General features: G+C 45.2%; 1 protein-coding gene across 1 annotated transcript in view; it reads left to right on the top strand.

Moving 5' to 3' along the window:
- The window catches only part of PKD2L1 (polycystin 2 like 1, transient receptor potential cation channel), a 43,618-nt gene continuing 29,930 nt past the window's right edge, over positions 3,675–17,362 (top strand). The window contains 2 exon segments of the mRNA XM_005698393.3: positions 3,675–4,006; positions 4,406–4,519. Of these exon segments, the coding sequence (XP_005698450.3) occupies positions 3,772–4,006; positions 4,406–4,519 (349 nt within the window). The 5' untranslated portion in view covers positions 3,675–3,771.

A 17,362-nucleotide genomic window follows, 5' to 3' on the forward strand; every position in this document is an offset into this window, starting at 1 on the left:
GGTGTAGTGCTGTGGTGTTCGTTACACGGAAAAAGGCAGGGGAGGAGTCCCTTTGGCTTAGCTTACTCAGCTTGGTTTGCTTGATCCACCATATTTGTTTGTTGTCGAAAACTTGGGCTACTCAAATTTCAGCATTTTTACCAGGCAGATGACTGTGGTGGTATATCAGTGAAGGTTAAGCTCTTATACCAGGCTTCTTTCTTATAGATGAGTGATTTCCAGTGTCTTCCATTGAGAATCACTGCCATAGTGAGCCACTGTTACTTATAAAAGGCTTCTTACTGTTTATGTCTATTCGGGTGAAAAACGTTGAGTCACTCTGTACAGTGCAGAAGGTGGTTTGCAGCTTGCTTCACCCTGTAGAACCTGGACTATGAATCACCCTAGAATTCCTTTCTCTAAAGTATGGAAAGTGTCCTATCTCAGAGGAACTTCCAAGGAAAACTTATAAGGAGATGGACCACAAGATTCCATCTTGAAGACTTTGATGTCTCTGAACTCTTTGTCAAGGCCTATCAAATCCCGGAAACCCTGGAGAAGCTGGCTGGGATGGGGAGGCTGTGAAAAGGAGTGTACTGGTGGAAGGCATGGGGTAACCCTCTTTCTGGTGACTGCATGAGGAGAATATGTGATCAAAAATTTTATCTCACGGAAGCAACGGGACCAAGTCATTGAGTGGTTCATGATGAAGAGGTACTTTTGGTTTGAATGAGTCACAAGGCTTGTCATGTGGTTGTAAAACTCTTCTAAGAGGTGCTTTCATTTAAAGACTACTTGTATAATACTTTCCAGGTGAAATGCTATCATTCCATTCTGTTGGTGTCAGCTGAAGTGGAATGGGTGTGGACACAGAGAGTTCTTGGACCCCACTTGTCCTTCAGGGGGCAATGATAACAGAGTCCTGGCTGAAGGTGTCTATCTTAACCATGAACTGCTGTGTCTGAGTGGAATGCACTCAGGTGGGTGTAATGCCAGGATTATTCAATTCGTTGTGTGCTTTGTAGTGCACAGATTATAAAGACTTCTATTTCAGTTCTAAAATAATCCTTAAGTTTAGCAGGACAGGCCTTATTATCAACACTTTGCGCATAGGTAAGCAGAGCCTCAGAGGGACTCTTATTGTTACCCAGGACCATCTGATTAGTGTGTTTTTCAGCCAAGAGTTAAACCCGGGAGTTTTGGTTTCAAGTTCAAGCCGCTTGGGTTTTGCTGAGCCGATAAGAGGCAGTCTGAGCCACAGGACTCCCCTGAAATCAGTTGCTTTTTTTTAACAGAGCAAAGTCAAGTGCCAGTAAGGAGCTGGAGGGCATGGAGAACTGCTGGTCATTGAATCATCAGGAGATCCCACTTCATTACCACATTTGCAACTTCTTGAGTAAGATTTAGCATCCTGAGAATGCAGAATGCCTTTTGAGAAAATTTCTCAAGCTCTGTTGCATAACCCGTGCCCACTGTGGGCCTTATAGTATCCTCCATGGGGAGTGCTCAGGACTGAGCAGGGAAACACGTTGGCCAGGTAGGTGACCGAGACAGGTCTCATATCCCTGGCCTTAAGCTCCCTGGGGCCTAGGACCTGTCACGTGATGAACCTCCTTGAGTCCATCCAAACCCCTGCTGATCATAAGCCTCCTTTAGGATATAAAATCACCCCAAAGGAATCAGAAACCGTCTCCATTTCCTCTCCCCACTTCTTTGGACTCTAGCTTCCTTTTCATCGCCTCTGTCCCAGAGCTCAGTTTTGCAGGCCAAGGGTCCTTTTGCAATTGTTTGAAAAGCCTGTGGGTGAGAGGTAGAAACTCTTGTTCCTTCACTGTCAGATGGTTTCAGAGCAGATGGGCAGTACAGGCCCGAGTCCTGATCTTTTGTCTTCCCAAAGAAAACCATCACCTTGGAATGTGTCTCATTAACCAGTAAAATGCAAAGAGGGGAAGTCTTCTGTCTGGGAGAGCTCACAGAGTTGCTACAGCCCAGTCAGCTACAGTCCAGATGGAGAGTTCATTCCCTCCATAGTGTCCTGGACTGGGGTGGGAGAGCCATGCAGCAGGCCCCGGGGGTAGGACTGCTGCTGTCTCAGATGCTGTAGATGAGAGGAGCTCACTCATGAGGAGCTGAGCCCAGCCCTGAGTTGTCTGGGATCAGGATCTCTTTGTGGGGATACCTAAGACTGCTCACTTCCACCAGGCTGATGTTTTACTGAGCACAAAGGTGGGTGGGTTTCAGGCCAAAACAGCAGTAGAATAGCCCAGAGAGGGAGTCAGGAGCAGGAGAGAGGGCAGCCCCTACTGCAGCCATCAAGGAGGAGGTAAGCATCTGCACCTGTAGGGCCAGCCCTGTTCTGAGCCACAGCACATGCCTGTAGGCAAGCCAGGGCACTTGCTCAGGGGCTGGAGCTAGGCGCAGGCAAGTATTGCTGGGAGTCTTTGCTAGGGTTTTAATTCAGAAACCTAAGATTGGGGGGGAAAAGCCAATCAGCCTTGCTATTTCTCCTGCTGCATTTTGTGCTCCTGCTCACTGTTCTAGGTCCAGCATTAAGCAGAGGCTAAGATAAGCTTGTCAGCTGAGCTGGCTTCAGATGTACACTCCCTTTAAGGAGTCCCAGGTCACACAGCCCTGCCCTTTGCTCTCTGGTCATCTTCCCAATCAGTGCTTAGCCTCTTCCCTAAACAGCTCTCCACCCTGCAGGAAGACCTTTCTGGCAGTATAGCTCAGCTGTGAGCTAGTAAGTAAGTAAGTAAGTGAAGTCGCTCAGTCGTGTTCGACTCTTTGCGACCCCATGGACTGTAGCCCACCAGGCTTCTCTGTCCTTGGGATTCTCCAGGCAAGAATCTTGGAGTGGGTTGCCATTTCCTGCTCCAGGGGTTCTTCCCGACCCAGGGATCGAACCCGGGTCTCCCGTATTGCGGGCAGGCACCTCTGATCCACCAGGGAAGAGTGTGGACCATCTAAGAGGTCAGGCCTCAGAAAAAAGGATGCAGGTGATCTGGACCTCTGCAGGCATTCCCCCTCCTCATCTGCGGTCAGAGACCCTGTTACATAAGTGCCTAAAACAGGGGGACCTCCTCTCATGATCCTTTCCCCCAGCTGTGGGGGTGGAATGAGGGGGAAGAGCCCCCCTTCTTCACCCCACCAGGGCTCAGCTCAAGGAGAGACCATAACAGAGCCTCAGACACCATTGACTGGGCCTGGAGGCAGGCAGCACTTTTCCGTCCCTGTGCCTGGCCTGGGTCCCCACCCCGATCCACGGTGGCCCTTTCCACTCATTTTAGTGGAAATGAGTTCAGACCTGCAGTGAAGTTCCAAGGCCTCCCTCTGCTCTCAGCCCCACCCATTGCTCTTTCATTACCTCTTCTACCAGGTCGGGGAGCATCCTTCCCAGGCCCCATCTGCAAACAGCCCTGCTCTCCCCAGTGTTCAGCTCTCTTGCCCCACCTTCCTTCCAAACCCAGTCTCCACACCTTCCTATTCCCCCATCAAACCCCTGCCTCCCAGCTCCCTCCCACCCTCTTTCTTCTTGTCCCCTGCACTTGCTGAGGCGAGAGAGCCCCTGACACAGCACTGACGTCATTCCCCACCCTCCACCTCCTCTGCTCCCTCCCTGCAGCGGGCACAGACTCCCCTACAGAAGGCTGCAGGCAGAGGCTGCAGGAGACCAGCTGTTCTCACATTCCCTTCCCTTTGCCCTCTGCTGGCTAGGCTAACCTGTGCCTTTGTTCTCTCTTTCTCCAGGTGAGAGTGGGTACCTGAGGTGCCAGGTCCCCTGCCTCATCCCCCATGAATGCTGTGGGAAGCCCCGAGGAGCAGGAGCTTCAAGAGCTGGGGAGCGGAGCCTGGGACAACCCCACCTACAGCGGCACTCCCTCCCCTCAAGGGACCCTCCAGATCTGCACCATCTCCAGTGCAGTGCTGCCTCAACCCCAGCCCAAGCAGCCTGAAGATGGACCCCAGGAGAAGGCACACAGGACCCTGGTGTCCAGCTGCTGCCTTCGCATCTGTCGTGGCATCAGAGGTGCCTGGTTGGGGGAGGCACCTCCTGAGATACTGGGGTTGGGAGAAGGGACCAGCTGAGGCTTTGGGAAGGGGATACAGTATGAAGAAGATGTATCTTTGGGGTTTGTGAATGGTCTGTGTCAGATCTGAATGCCTCAGAGTACAGAGGCTAGTGTGGTGGTCTCTCAGAGGGAAAGCCTGGCACGGTCATCTCTTGGGGACCCAGACGCATATGTGGGAGCTAGTTTGAGGGAAGACATGGGTGTGATGATACCCTAGCCTGCCCCACCTGGGGTAAGGTGATGGGAAAAGGGGCTGGGGTGGAAACGAGCATAAATTCCAGGGACTGGTTGTGGGATAACTGGAAGGAACCCTGCTGTGGGAATTCTGGACATCTTTCCAATGCCCCTCCCTTTAGGACTGTGGGGAACGACCTTGACTGAGAACACAGCTGAGAACCGGGAGCTGTATGTCAAGACCACCCTGCGGGAGCTTTTGATATACGTCGTGTTCCTGGTGGACATCTGTCTCTGTGAGTAACGTCTGTCTCTGTGTACATCTGTGTGTGATCAGCACCTGTGTGTACAGCAACTGTGTACACACCTCTGTGGGCAGCGTCTGTGGAGACAGCTTCCTCTACTTGTGTGAGCAGAGGATCCTAGGATCCTTGGATTCACCGTGTCCTAGGATCTTTATATCAATAATAACATTCTATTTTATACCTTTCCAGCTTCAGGCCTTTTAATTAAAAAGAACACGTCACTGAGTTCAGGAGAAAAAGGCAGACTGTGGGAAAACTTCATACAAGTTGCTTTGCCAAGAGTTACAAGGGGGAATCCACTTTTTTGTTGTTGTTTGTTTCATTTTTAGGGGAATCCACTTTTTAAGTTCAAGTTCTTGATACTGACTTAGCAACCACTGTTCTCTGTTAGTAGGTGGAAGTTTTTAACCTTCTGTAAAGAGTGGATGACACTCTTTTCTGTTCAGAAAAAAATAGTTTTGGTGGGTTTCACATAGGTATCATGGACTAGGTTTGATCCACGTTTCTTTGGAGGCGGGAAGAAAAAGATTCAGGCAGGCCTTAGAACTCACGTCCCTAATAAAAGGGTTAAAGATGCAAATGGTGTGGTAATCAGTGCAGCTAGGATTCTCCCATGTGAGAGAGCACCATGCCACAGGTATGGAGGAAAGCTTATCTGAAGCTCTATCTATGGATATAAGCTGGGAAGGTTTGGTCTGTCCCTTGAGAGAAGCAAGTGAAAATCTAGATCAATGAGTCATGGAAGAACAAATAACTGGAGTTCGTGATAAAGATGGATTGAACAGATGCTATAAGGCCTATAGGTAAGCGTGCTTTGAACTTGGTTAATTGCTGCTTTAAGTTCTCACATAAGTGAATTTTGGTTAGTTTGATAGAGTTGTGTGGGTACGTGTGTGTTGACTTGAAGCTGCAGCTTAGATCATACAGCTAAGGTGCCTCCGCTACTAGGTGACTTTATACCTCACAGAGGGCTTGCCTGGTAGCTCAGCTTAAAGAATCCACTTGCAATGCAAGAGACCCCAGTCGATTTCTGGGTCAGGAAGATCCCCTGGAGAAGGGTTAGGTTACCCACTTCAGTATTCTTGGGCTTCCCTGGTGGCTCAGATGGTTAAAAAAAATCTCCCTGCAATGCAGGAGACCTGGATTTGATGCCTGCGTTGGGAAGATCCCCTGGAGGAGGGTATGGCAACTCAGTCTAGTATTCTTGCCTGGAGAATCCCCATGGGTAGAGAAGCCTGATGGGCTACAGTCCACAGGGAGGCAAAGAATCAGACACGACTGGGCAGCTAAGCACAGCACATACCTCACAGAAGTCTCTGTTCTTTCTAGGTTGCATAAATATTCTGCAAGTAGAATCTGAAGATCTGATAATATAATTTTGGTTAAAAATTTCATCATGTTTGTGAGCTATCCACATCTATATGAGCCCTCTAGGAAAGCTGAGGGCTGTTTTGGTTGTACTCAGTTGGGACTCATTCTGTGGGGAGAGGAGGGTGGTTCTATGTTTACCATAGGCCATCAGCACGGGCTGAGACAGAGTACATGGGGAGCAACAGTCGACCCAGGGCATGTTTTGTGGGACCCATTTTATTCCTCTCGGCAAATGACTTTCACAAATTCATTTGTTGACATACTGTCTTTTTGTCTCAACCATCTGCTAGGAAGGAGTGTTTCTCTCCGTTTTCAGATCCTATGACAGCAGCTGTAACATGCAGGCAGAGCCTTTCTTTATAAATGACTGGAAAGTCTCTATTTCCAGAGCAAGATTGGGAGGTTTCTGGATCCCCACAGTTAGACTGAACCATTCTGGCTTCAGGGTGGGAAGCTACAGTTCTCAGAGCCCAGTAGTCCATCTGCTCACATTCTCCACTTTTTGAGATCCCAACGCACTGCCGAACACTAGGTGGTCTGTAACTTGCCAAAGTCTGAGTCATAGACTCAATCCAATGATCACAGAATCTTTGAGTGGCCAGGAGCTTTACAGGTCATCTAGTTCAAAGAGAAGGAAACGGCAACCCACTCCAGTGTTCTTGCCTGGAGAATCCCAGGGACGGGGGAGCCTGGTGGGCTGCCGTCTATGGGGTCGCACAGAGTCGGACACGACTGAAGCGACTCAGCAGCAGCAGCAGCAGCAGCAGCAGCTCAAAGAGATAGAAATCCTTTCTCCTTGACCCTCCCTGTGGTGCTCTGTCAGGTGACTACAACCTGTGGTGCATCCGTGAGAGTTCCACTGTTTCACGGGGCAGCCCTATTTCCTTCCATCCACGGAGCTCCCCCTTCTGTACCAGACCCTGGACCGAGATACGCAGAGATGACTGATCCTTGGGCCTTTCAGGGGCTCAACCTTCTCCTTTTGAGAAGTCCCCTCTATTGAGCCATCTACTTCCCTGTTACTCTCCAAAGTGACAATTCTTCAGCTGTGTGAATGAATGTGGTGATCTGTTCTCTGAATTAGATACCTGCTAATTTCCCACTAAACCAATCATTATAAAATGGTTTCCAGAAGTGGTATTATGCTGAGATTGAAGGCATGGGCTCAAACACAGACTTGGGTTCAAACACCATGTTCTACCATTTACCAGGTGAGGGACCTTGAGTAAGTAGCTTAACTTCTTTGAGTTTTTGTTTTCTCTTCTATACCTACCCAGTCTAATAGGATTCTTACATGAGATACAAGAAGTAAGATCCATGGACTCATTACTTCCATGCCTAGCATATATATTCCATAATGCTCACCATCCTGATTGCCTGTCTCCAGGCCTGATCTATGTGATACCCCTAATGGACAAAATACTCCATAGTCAATCCAACCAGTTCAGAGTTCTATGATGCTGTTACTCCAGAACTGAGGGATGTATGAGGACAGGCAGAGGAAGTAATGTCTGAACTAAAACCTGAATGAGGAGGAGAATTCCGCTCCCTGAAAGGTGAAGATGAGGAAGTTTCTGGGTAAAGGGAATAATGTGTGCCAAGCCCCAGAAATGACAGAAGGCACAGTTTAGTGAGAGTGCATCAGTGTGGCTGGAGCAGGGATTTGAAGAACAAAGTGGTAAAGGCAGACAAGGCCAGCCATTTAAGCAGAGGGTGTAGTGAAGGGCTTTATAAGGTATAATAAGTAGTTGGGATATTATCCTGAGGACCCTGTAAAGTCTTATAAGTACAGACTGCCAGACCCCCTCAAGAACTTTCTTTTGAAAGAGAATTTGGAGGCCTTCATATTCTGATGATTCCTACAACATGCAACAGAATACCACTAATACTAGTTTCCTAGGCCCCCTCCTCTCACAGCCCCTTCCTTGCTTCAGGCTAATTTTCAGGTAACACTGAGCCTTTGACAAGGTCTCAACAGGGCTTCTTTGGTGCTCTCCAGGGTCCTGACCTCACCTTTCTAGCATCTTCGCTTCTTCACTCAGCCTCCCTGAGCTCTGGCCATCTGCAACTAGACTAAATATTCTCAGTGGGGATGATGTAGCCCTTAAAGGAGTGAAAATAGTTGCCTTCAGGGCAAAACAACCCCACAGAGCTATTTTTATAGCTTTTGGATCTCCAAAGGACCCTAGTGCATGAGCTAATGTAGAAAATATATGTGATATTAAAATTTAATTAGGGTATAGGATAGTTAGGAAAAAAATGTCTAAAGAGGCTCCTGGGTTAGGGTACAATGCAAAAAATGTTAAGAAACACTAGACTATACCTACTTTAATTTTGCTAGTTACTGTGCTGGCTAAACTCTCCTGCCTAAGGATAGGGGTGCAAGTCCCAGCCACTGAATCTGGCCTAAAGCAGAATGGCTATTGTTCTATCAGGATGCTATCTTCTAAGAACTGCCATGACATCTGGTTGGATATGTACTGTATCAATTCGCTTTTTTCCCCATCAGTTCCTGAGACTAGGTTCAGCTGCTACAGGACACATATTTGGCATTAAGCTATGGCATAATGGAAAGACCAGGATATTGGAGTCAGAAAAACTAGATTCAGATGCCAGCTCTTCTCCTTACTAGTTTTGTGATTTTAAGTACTTCCTTGTTGGTAGAACAAGGATAATAATACTTATGGAGATAATGTATAAAGAACCTCACACAATCATTGATAGTATTTATCTTTGTGTGTAGGGGATTTCCAAATACTTGAACTTTTAGTCTGCTGGTAAAAAAAAGTACCTTTCAAGAAAGAAGCAAGTCTGAAAAGACTGTATACTGTAGGATTCTGATTATGTGACATTCTGGAAAAGGCAAAACTATGGAGATAGTGGAAGGACCCCTCACCTCCACACACACAGAGCCAGGGTGGTGCCTGTTATGATTGATGAGGTTACGTTGCCACATCATCATCATCCAAAGTCCATACTTCACATTATGGTCACTCTTGATGCTGTATATTCTGGGGGTTTAGAATGGAATTCTCCAGGCTAGAATACTGGAGTGGGTAGCCTTTCCCTTCTCCAGGGGATCTTCCCAACCCAGGGGTTGAACCCAGGTCGCGTGCACTGCAGGCAGATTCTTTACCAGCTGAGCCACAGGGGAAGCCATATGCCATAGTATATGACTGATGAAGTCATGTTGCCTCGTCATCATATTGTGTACTTTCATTTGGAATTATATCATAGTTGCTCATGTTTCTAAGTGTTTTTTATATTTTCATTTTAAAGACTACAGTCATACCACAGTTGACTAAAACATTTCTCCTGTTATTTCAGTATTTGCCTAGAATAGGTAAATATATCAATACTTGCTGCTTTTTTTCACCACTTTTGTTGAATTACCTCCTTAGAATTTCCAGGGAGAGAGGTTACTATGCCAAAGACAGGAATGTCTTCTTAGTACTTGCTATGTGCTATTATTTTGCCTCTGTAAGCAATCATATAAATTTATTATATTGCTAGCATTGTAAGAGCACACCAATTTTGTCACAACTTTGATAACATTGAATATTCTTATTTATAATTTTTATTATTAAATAGGCATAACAGTACAGTTTGCCTTAGTTTATTTGTCTTTGGTCAAATAAGTGAGGATGGACAGTTTTCTCATGTTTTAATATATTGTGTGTTTATTTTTGTATAAATTGCATAAGAAATACATTTTAAGAAGAGCAAGGAAGAAGATTGGGGGTGAAGTTTGGCACATTAGACCCTAGGTGAGGGACCAACCACCAAGGGGCTCACTTCCAAGATGTGGGTTCCTGGGGCTGGAAAGAATAGTCAGCTAGGTCAGGCATCACCTGCATAGCAATTTGGCCTGGGATGTGCACTAGTAAACTATGGTGGTTAGCCATACTAACTACGTTTCTTCTCCATTATGCTTTGGTTCAGGAACTGGGTGGATCTAGACACCAGGGTATTTGGAGTCTCATCTGGTTAAAATAAATCTGTCTTTTTGATAGAGGCATTATGGGTGAACTATCAATCTTTTCATAATAACCATATCAGTTGTGCAGTCCTTTAAATCTTACAAAGAGTTTTCACACCTGTTATCTCATTTGATCCTGACAGCAATCCTGTAAGGAGTAGATACTATTATTTCCGTTCCACAGCTTAGAAAGCTGTTATGATTGTCATTATGAATAGTCCAGGTATGATCAATAATTCAGTCTGGTTCCTAATGGGTAGAGTCACTCCTCTTCCTGGGCAGAGAAAGTGCTTAAGAATGATCTTCCTGCCCCCACCCCTTCCCTCCCACCATCATGCTATTTCTGAAAGGGCTTCCAGCCTTTTGTCTTCTTGGCAGGATGGCTATAGCCTTTTGTTGATGGAGGAGACATTGAAGGTCTTTGTGTAGAAACAATGGCTGTTTGTTTTAGGAGACAGTATTGTTATCTCAAAGGCGCACCTGGGACTGTCCCTCACTCCCCTCGAATAGAAGCAGCTCTGAGGCAAGACAAGGCTGGATCTCGTCACCATGGAGCTGTGGAGGAGGACAAAGACCGTTGGCCTTATATCTACACACCAATTAATGTCAACTGGATGTTCTTTATCCACTACGTTGTCAGGAAATGTCTGCCTCTGTTCACTCAGCTTTCTTTTAGTGGATTTTAAGGTTCTGTCTGTAGACTGATGGAATCTTACACTAACAGGAGAGGCTGGAGTAAGCTTGGAGATTGGGAAGAATATGTCTCTTTTTTAGATTGAGATACAATCGATAATGTACCATTGTATTAGTTTTAGAGGTACAACATGATCTGATATACTTACATATTGTTAAAGGATTACCACAGTAAGTTTAGTTAAGTTTAGTTTATCAGCACATATAATTACAGGTTTTTTTTCTTATAATGAGAACTTTTAAGATCTACTGTCTTAGCAGGTTTTCAAATATAGTCACCAGCCCTGTGGCCCAAGACTCACTTCTTATAACTGGAAATTTTTACATTTTGGCCACTTTTCACCCATTTTGCCCACCTCCTGCATCTGTTAACCACCAATCTGTTCTCTGTATCTATGAGTTCAGGAGGTTGAGACAGTTTTCTTTTTTGGGTTTTTTTTTGTTTGTTTGTTTCTTTGTTTGTTTTTTAAGATTCTACCAGTAAGCAAAGTCACACAGTATTTCTCTCTTTACATACACACATACATGCATCACCTTCTCTATCCATTCATCCATCAGTGTTTCCATGTCTTGGTTATTGCAAATAATATTGCAGTAAACATAGGGGTGTACAGACTTTGTTTCCTTTGAATAAATACCTAGAAATAAAATTACTGGATCATATGATAATTTTATTTTTAATTTTTTGAGAAACCTTCACAGAAGATGGCTTTCTTAACTGAGTGTCCCTAGAATTAACAAAGAAAGGAACAGAAAGATATTAGAGGGTAAGGAAATATCTTTGGGTGAGCCCCAACCCCCATGTGGCTGTAATGATGGCAGAAGATAATTGGTCATATAGAATCATAACATTAGTGAAGGCACAGTGGTGATGGAGATAGTATGGGACCTGGAATAAGATGACTTCCTTCAAATGATGGTGAGACCACTTATTAGACATGTGCCTTTGATAAGATGTAAGTCAGGATATTTAAATCCCTGGAGGCCTTGATTTCCTTGTATTTCAAATGAGGATAATGTCTGCTTTGTGAGACTAGTGGGGGAAAAAAAGTACTTAATATGGTGCTTGGCGTATAGTAGGCTTTCAGTAAATACCAGTTGTCATTCCACATCATTTCCATAAATTTGGAAAATATGGAAATGAAACGTTTAACCCACCAGAACCTGAGATCTGTTTGAAAATACCAGTATAATGCTTAGCAAGGATCAGAAAGACCAGCCCTCCAGATGAGGTTGCCAAAGATTAAGAATGGCCGTAAGGGGGCTTCCCTGGTGGTCCAGTGGCTAAGACTCCATGCTCCCAATGCAGGGGCGTGGGTTTTGATCCCTGGTTAGGGAACTAGATCTCACATGCCACAATTAAGAGTTTACTGGTTGCAACTAAGACCTGGCATAGTAAAAAAAAAAAATAGGATGACCATGGGATAATAAGTTCATGCCTCTACTACTTGGTTAACCATGGCCCATCCAGACCCAGAGAATTAAGATGTCCTTCCAGTACTAGGGTGAGATGATCTGAGTCAATTAAACCTAAATGATAGAGATTTAGGCCCTACCAGCAGGCTTTGGGGCTTCCCTAGTGGCTCAGGGAGTAAAGAATCCACGTATAATGCAGAAGACTCAGTTCGATCCCTGGATTAGAAAAATCCCCTGGAGGAGGGCATGGCAACCCACTCCAGTATTCTTGCCTAGAGAGTCCCCATGGAGCGAGGAGCCTGGCAGGCTGCAGTCCATGGAGTTGCAAAGAGTTGGACATGACTGAGTGACTAAGCACAGCACAGCACAGCAGGCTTGGATCTGTGTTTGCTGTAGCAGCATTCCCTGGTGCCCTGGAATTTCCAGGGCTGGATCACTCTTATAAGACCAGCGGGTCTGGACATATCCTCCTGTCCAGTGCTGAATGATAATTTGTCATTTAGTTATCTCCCGTTTTGGGGGCTGTCACTGGTCTCTAGAAACAAACCATACATTTAAATGCTAGATCCTAGGATCAGGGGAAGGGTTTTTCAGAACTATGACTATGCTTGAGGCTTCCCAGGTAGGTCAGTGGTAAAGAATCCACCTGCCAATACAGGAGATGTGGGTTTGATCCTTGGTGGGAAGATCCCTGGAGAAGAAAATGGTAACCTATTCTAATATTAGTGCTTGGGAAATCCCATGGATAAAGGATCCTGGCAGGCTATAGTCCATGGGGTCACAAAAGAGTCATACATGACTTAAGAACTAAAAACCAACAGCAACATGACATGCTTCAGGCAAGTGCAGAAGTGCAGGCACCACCAGCTGATGAAATCTGGGCCGCTGCCAGTGTGAGTGGCCAGGGAAAGAACACACAGTTCACATTTAGAAGGCATGAGGCTGAGTGCTGACTCTGCCTCTTGCCAGCTAAATGACCTGAGCTAGTCAAATAACTCTGAACCTCATGATTCATAGGGAACTGCTCATGGATAAGGTGGAATAATCACACCATGTCTGACCGGCTATTTGGAAATGTGCAGGGGAAAGGTCTTTGTAAAGTATGTACTGTGGTACACAGATAAGGGATTATAATAATATTGATAATGATCTCTTACACTATGGGATGGTGGCAGGGGAAAGCCTAGGGTTTTAAGTTCAGGCAGATTCTCAAGTCTGGGTGGAGGCGCTAGTCACAAAAATAGGCAAAGGGCAGTGGCTCTAAAAGGCGTGCTCTAAGGACACCTGGATACATCCTGAGACCCTTTCAGGGGCTCCTGAGAACAAAATGTTTGTGAACCACTGACTTAGAGAATGAATCTGAGCTAGTCAAACCAAATTATTTCACAGCATTGAGGAAAAGGACGAATGAGACAAAGAGAGCTTATTAGGAAAAAGTTCAGATGAAGGACAAGAGCCTGGGTATTCACACATTGATTCATTCAAACATATATGAAGTCCTGGCTTCCCTACTGGCTCAGCTGGTAAAGAATGGAGACCTGGGTTCAATCCCTGGCTGGGGAAGATCCCCTGGAGAAGGAAATAGCAACCTCCTCCAGTGTTCTTGCCTGGAGAATTCCATGGACAGAGGAGCTGGGCAGGCTATAGTCCATGGGATCTCAAAGAGTCAGACATGACTGAATGACTGACTTTCACTTTTCACTATGTCAGGCCCTAGGCCAACTGTAAAAGGGTTTGAAATACAGAGATTCACCCTCTGCCTTCAAGGAGGAAAGATGGTAGAAATGTAAAGCAACAGTGTCATGGTGTGATGAATACAATGGTGAAGGGGTGCGCTGGACTGTGGCAAGAGGTGGGGGATGAAATGGTCAGAGCAATCTGGAACGCTCGCAGCTCCCAGAGGCAGGCAAGGGTTTGCATCTGAGGAGATCCAGAGTCAATGCCAGAGAGGCCTAAAGTCATTGCTGTTTGCTTGCTTGTTTGTTTTAACATCATTGGCTTTCAGCCTGGAGGAGGCAGGGGTTGGAGGAGGTAGCCAGAGCCAGCTAAGGCCTCAGACTATAGAAACACAAGAACTTTGCTGTACTCCGAGTCTGAAAGGACAAGTATAACAGGAAAATGTAAAACAGTATTTTTCCTCATTCCTTAAAAAAAATTCCAACCCCTCCCCCAAATTTCTGGGAATATCTTTATTGAAATGTTGTTTTAAAAAGTCCAATAAGGCCACTGTTATTAACCACTATTAACAGTTTGGTGTGTATCATTTGAGCCATTTTCTAGGCACATAACAAATGGTGGTGGTGGTGGTTTAGTCTCTAAGTCATGTCCAACTCTTGCAGCCCCATGGATTGTAGCCCACCAGGCTCCTCTGTCCATGGGATTTCCTAGGCAAGAATACTGGAGTGGGTTGCCATTTCCTTCTCCAGGGGGATCTTTCAGACCCAGAGATTGAACCCATATCTGCTGCATTGCAGGCAGATTCTTTACAGCTGAGAGCTTATGGTGAACAATGTTGGATTCCTGATCTCCAAAGAAGATTTAGCTTCAGGACCAGGGACCAGGCTTGATCACTCAAGAGCTTTTGTGTAGCAGTTTTATTAAAGTACAAAAAGAGACAGAGAAAGCTTCTGATACAGACATCAGAAGGGGGATTAGGAGTGCCCCCCCCCCAGCGAGTGTTAGCAAAGGAGTTATACTTTTTAAATTGGTTATCACAATAAATTAAAAGAATGTCTCAAGGTTCCATGGGGTCAAAAAGAGTATGACACAACCCACTCCAGTACTCTTGCCTGGAGAATCCCATGGATGGAGGAGCTTGGTGGGCCACAGTCCATGGGTCGCAGAGTCGGACATGACTGAGCGTCTTCACTTCGATTCAAATACACACACACAGACCCACTCCAACAGTTTGCATTTTAAGATAACAGGATTAGTCAGAAGATTTTTAAGAAGTAGAAACCTCTCAACCAGGATACATTGTTGTTCTGTAATCCTTCAGTTCAGTTCAGTTCAGTTGCTCAGTCGTGTCTGACTCTTTACAACCCTATGATCTCAGCACGTCAGGCCTCCATGTCCATCACCAACTCCTGGAGTTCACCCAAACTCATGTCCATCGAGTCAGTGATGCCATCCAGCCATCTCATCCTCTGTCGTCCCCTTCTCCTCCTGCCCCCAATCCCTCCCAGCATCAGGGTCTTTTCCAGTGAGTCAACTCTTCGCATCAGGTGGCCAAAGTATTGGAGTTTAAGCCTCAGCATCAGTCCTTCCAAAGAACACCCAGGGCTAATCTCCTTTAGGATAGACTGGTTGGATCTCCTTGCAGTCCAAGGGACTTGCAAGAGTCTTCTCCAGCACCACAGTTTGAAAGTATCAATTCTTCGGCACTCAGCTTTCTTCACAGTCCAACTCCCACATCCATACATGACCACTGGAAAAACCATAGCCTTGACTAGACGGACCTTTGTTGGCAAAGTAATGCCTCTGCTTTTGAATATGCTATCTAGATTGGTCATAACTTTCCTTCCAAGGAGTAAGCGTCTTTTAATTTCATGGCTGCAATCACCATCTGCAGTGATTTTGGAGCCCCCAAAAATAAAGTCTGACACTGTTTCCTCATCTATTTCCCATGAAGTGATGGGATCAGATGCCATGATCTTAGTTTTCTGAATGTTGAGCTTTAAGCCAACTTTTTCACTCTCCTCCTTCACTTTCATCAAGAGGCTTTTTAGTTCCTCTTCACTTTCTGCCTTAAGGGTGGTGTTATCTGCATATCTGAGGTTATTGATACATCTCCCAGCAATCTTGACTACAGCTTGTGCTTCTTCCAGCCCAGAGTTTCTCATGATGTACTCTGCATAGAACTTAAATAAGCAGAGTGACAATATACAGCCTTGATGTACTCCTTTTCCTATTTGGAACTAGTCTGTTGTTCCATGTCCAGTTCTAAAAGTTGCCTCCTGACCTACATATAGGTTTCTCAAGAGGCAGGTCAGGTGGTCTGGTATGCCCATCTCTTTCAGAATTTTCTACAGTTTACTGTGATCCACACAGTCAAAGGTTTTGGCATAGTCAATAAAGCAGAAATAGATGTTTTTCTGGAACTGTCTTGCTTTTTCCATGATCCAGCGGATATTGGCAATTTGATCTCTGGTTCCTTTGCCTTTTCTAAAACAAGCCTGAACATCTGGAAGTTCATGGTTCATGTATTGCTGAAGCCTGGCTTGGAGAATTTTGAGCATTGCTTTACTAGCATGTGAGATGAGTGCAATTGTGCAGTAGTTTGAGCATTCTTTGGCATTGCCTTTCTTTGGGATTGGAATGCAAACTGACCTTTTCCAGTCCTGTGGCCACTGCTGAGTGTTCCAAACTTGCTGGCGTATTGAGTGCAGCACTTTCAAAGCATCATCTTTCAGGATTTGAAATAACTCTACTGTAATTCCATCACCTCCACTAGCTTTGTTCATAGTGATGCTTTCTAAGGCCCACTTGACTTCACATTCCAGGATGTATGGCTCTAGGTGAGTGATCACACCATTGTGATTATCTGGGTTGTGAAGATCTTTTTTGTATAGTTCTGTGTATTCTTGCCACCTCTTCTTAATATCTTCTGCTTCTGTTAAGTCCATATCATTTCTGTCCTTTACTGAGCCCATCTTTGCATGAAATGTTCCCTTGGTATCTCTAATTTTCTTGAAGAGATCTCTAGTCTTTCCCATTCTGTTTTCCTCTATTTCTTTGCATTGATCACTGAGGAAGGCTTTCTTATCTCTCCTTGCTCTTCTTTGGAATTCTGCATTCAAATGGGAATATCTCCTTTTCTCCTTTGCTTTTCGCTTCTCTTCTTTTCACAGCAATTTGTAAGGCCTCTTCAGACAGCCATTTTGCTTTTTTGCATTTCTTTTCCATGGGGATGGTCTTGATCCCTGTTTCCTGTACAATGTCACAAACCTCCATCCATAGTTCATCAGGTACTCTGTCTATCAGATCTAGTCCCTTAAATCTATTTCTCACTTCCACTGTATAATCATAAGGGATTTGATTTAGGTCATACCTGAATGGTCAAGTGGTTTTCCCTACTTTCTTCAATTTAAGTCTGAATTTGGCAATAAGGAGTTCATGATCTGAGCCATAGTCAGCTCCCGGTCTTGTTTTTGCTGACTGTATAGAGCTTCTCCATCTCTGGCTGCAAAGAATATAATCAATCTGATTTCAGTGTTGACCATCTGGTGATGTCCATGTGTAGAGTCTTCTCTTGTGTTGTTGGAAGAGGGTGTTTGCTATGACCAGTGTGTTCTCTTGGCAAAACGCTATTAGTCTTTGCCCTGCTTCATTCTGTACTCCAAGGCCAAATTTGCCTGTTACTCCAGGTGTTTCTT

This window comes from Capra hircus, chromosome 26 (assembly GCF_001704415.2).
Source record: "Capra hircus breed San Clemente chromosome 26, ASM170441v1, whole genome shotgun sequence".
NCBI lineage: Eukaryota > Metazoa > Chordata > Mammalia > Artiodactyla > Bovidae > Capra > Capra hircus.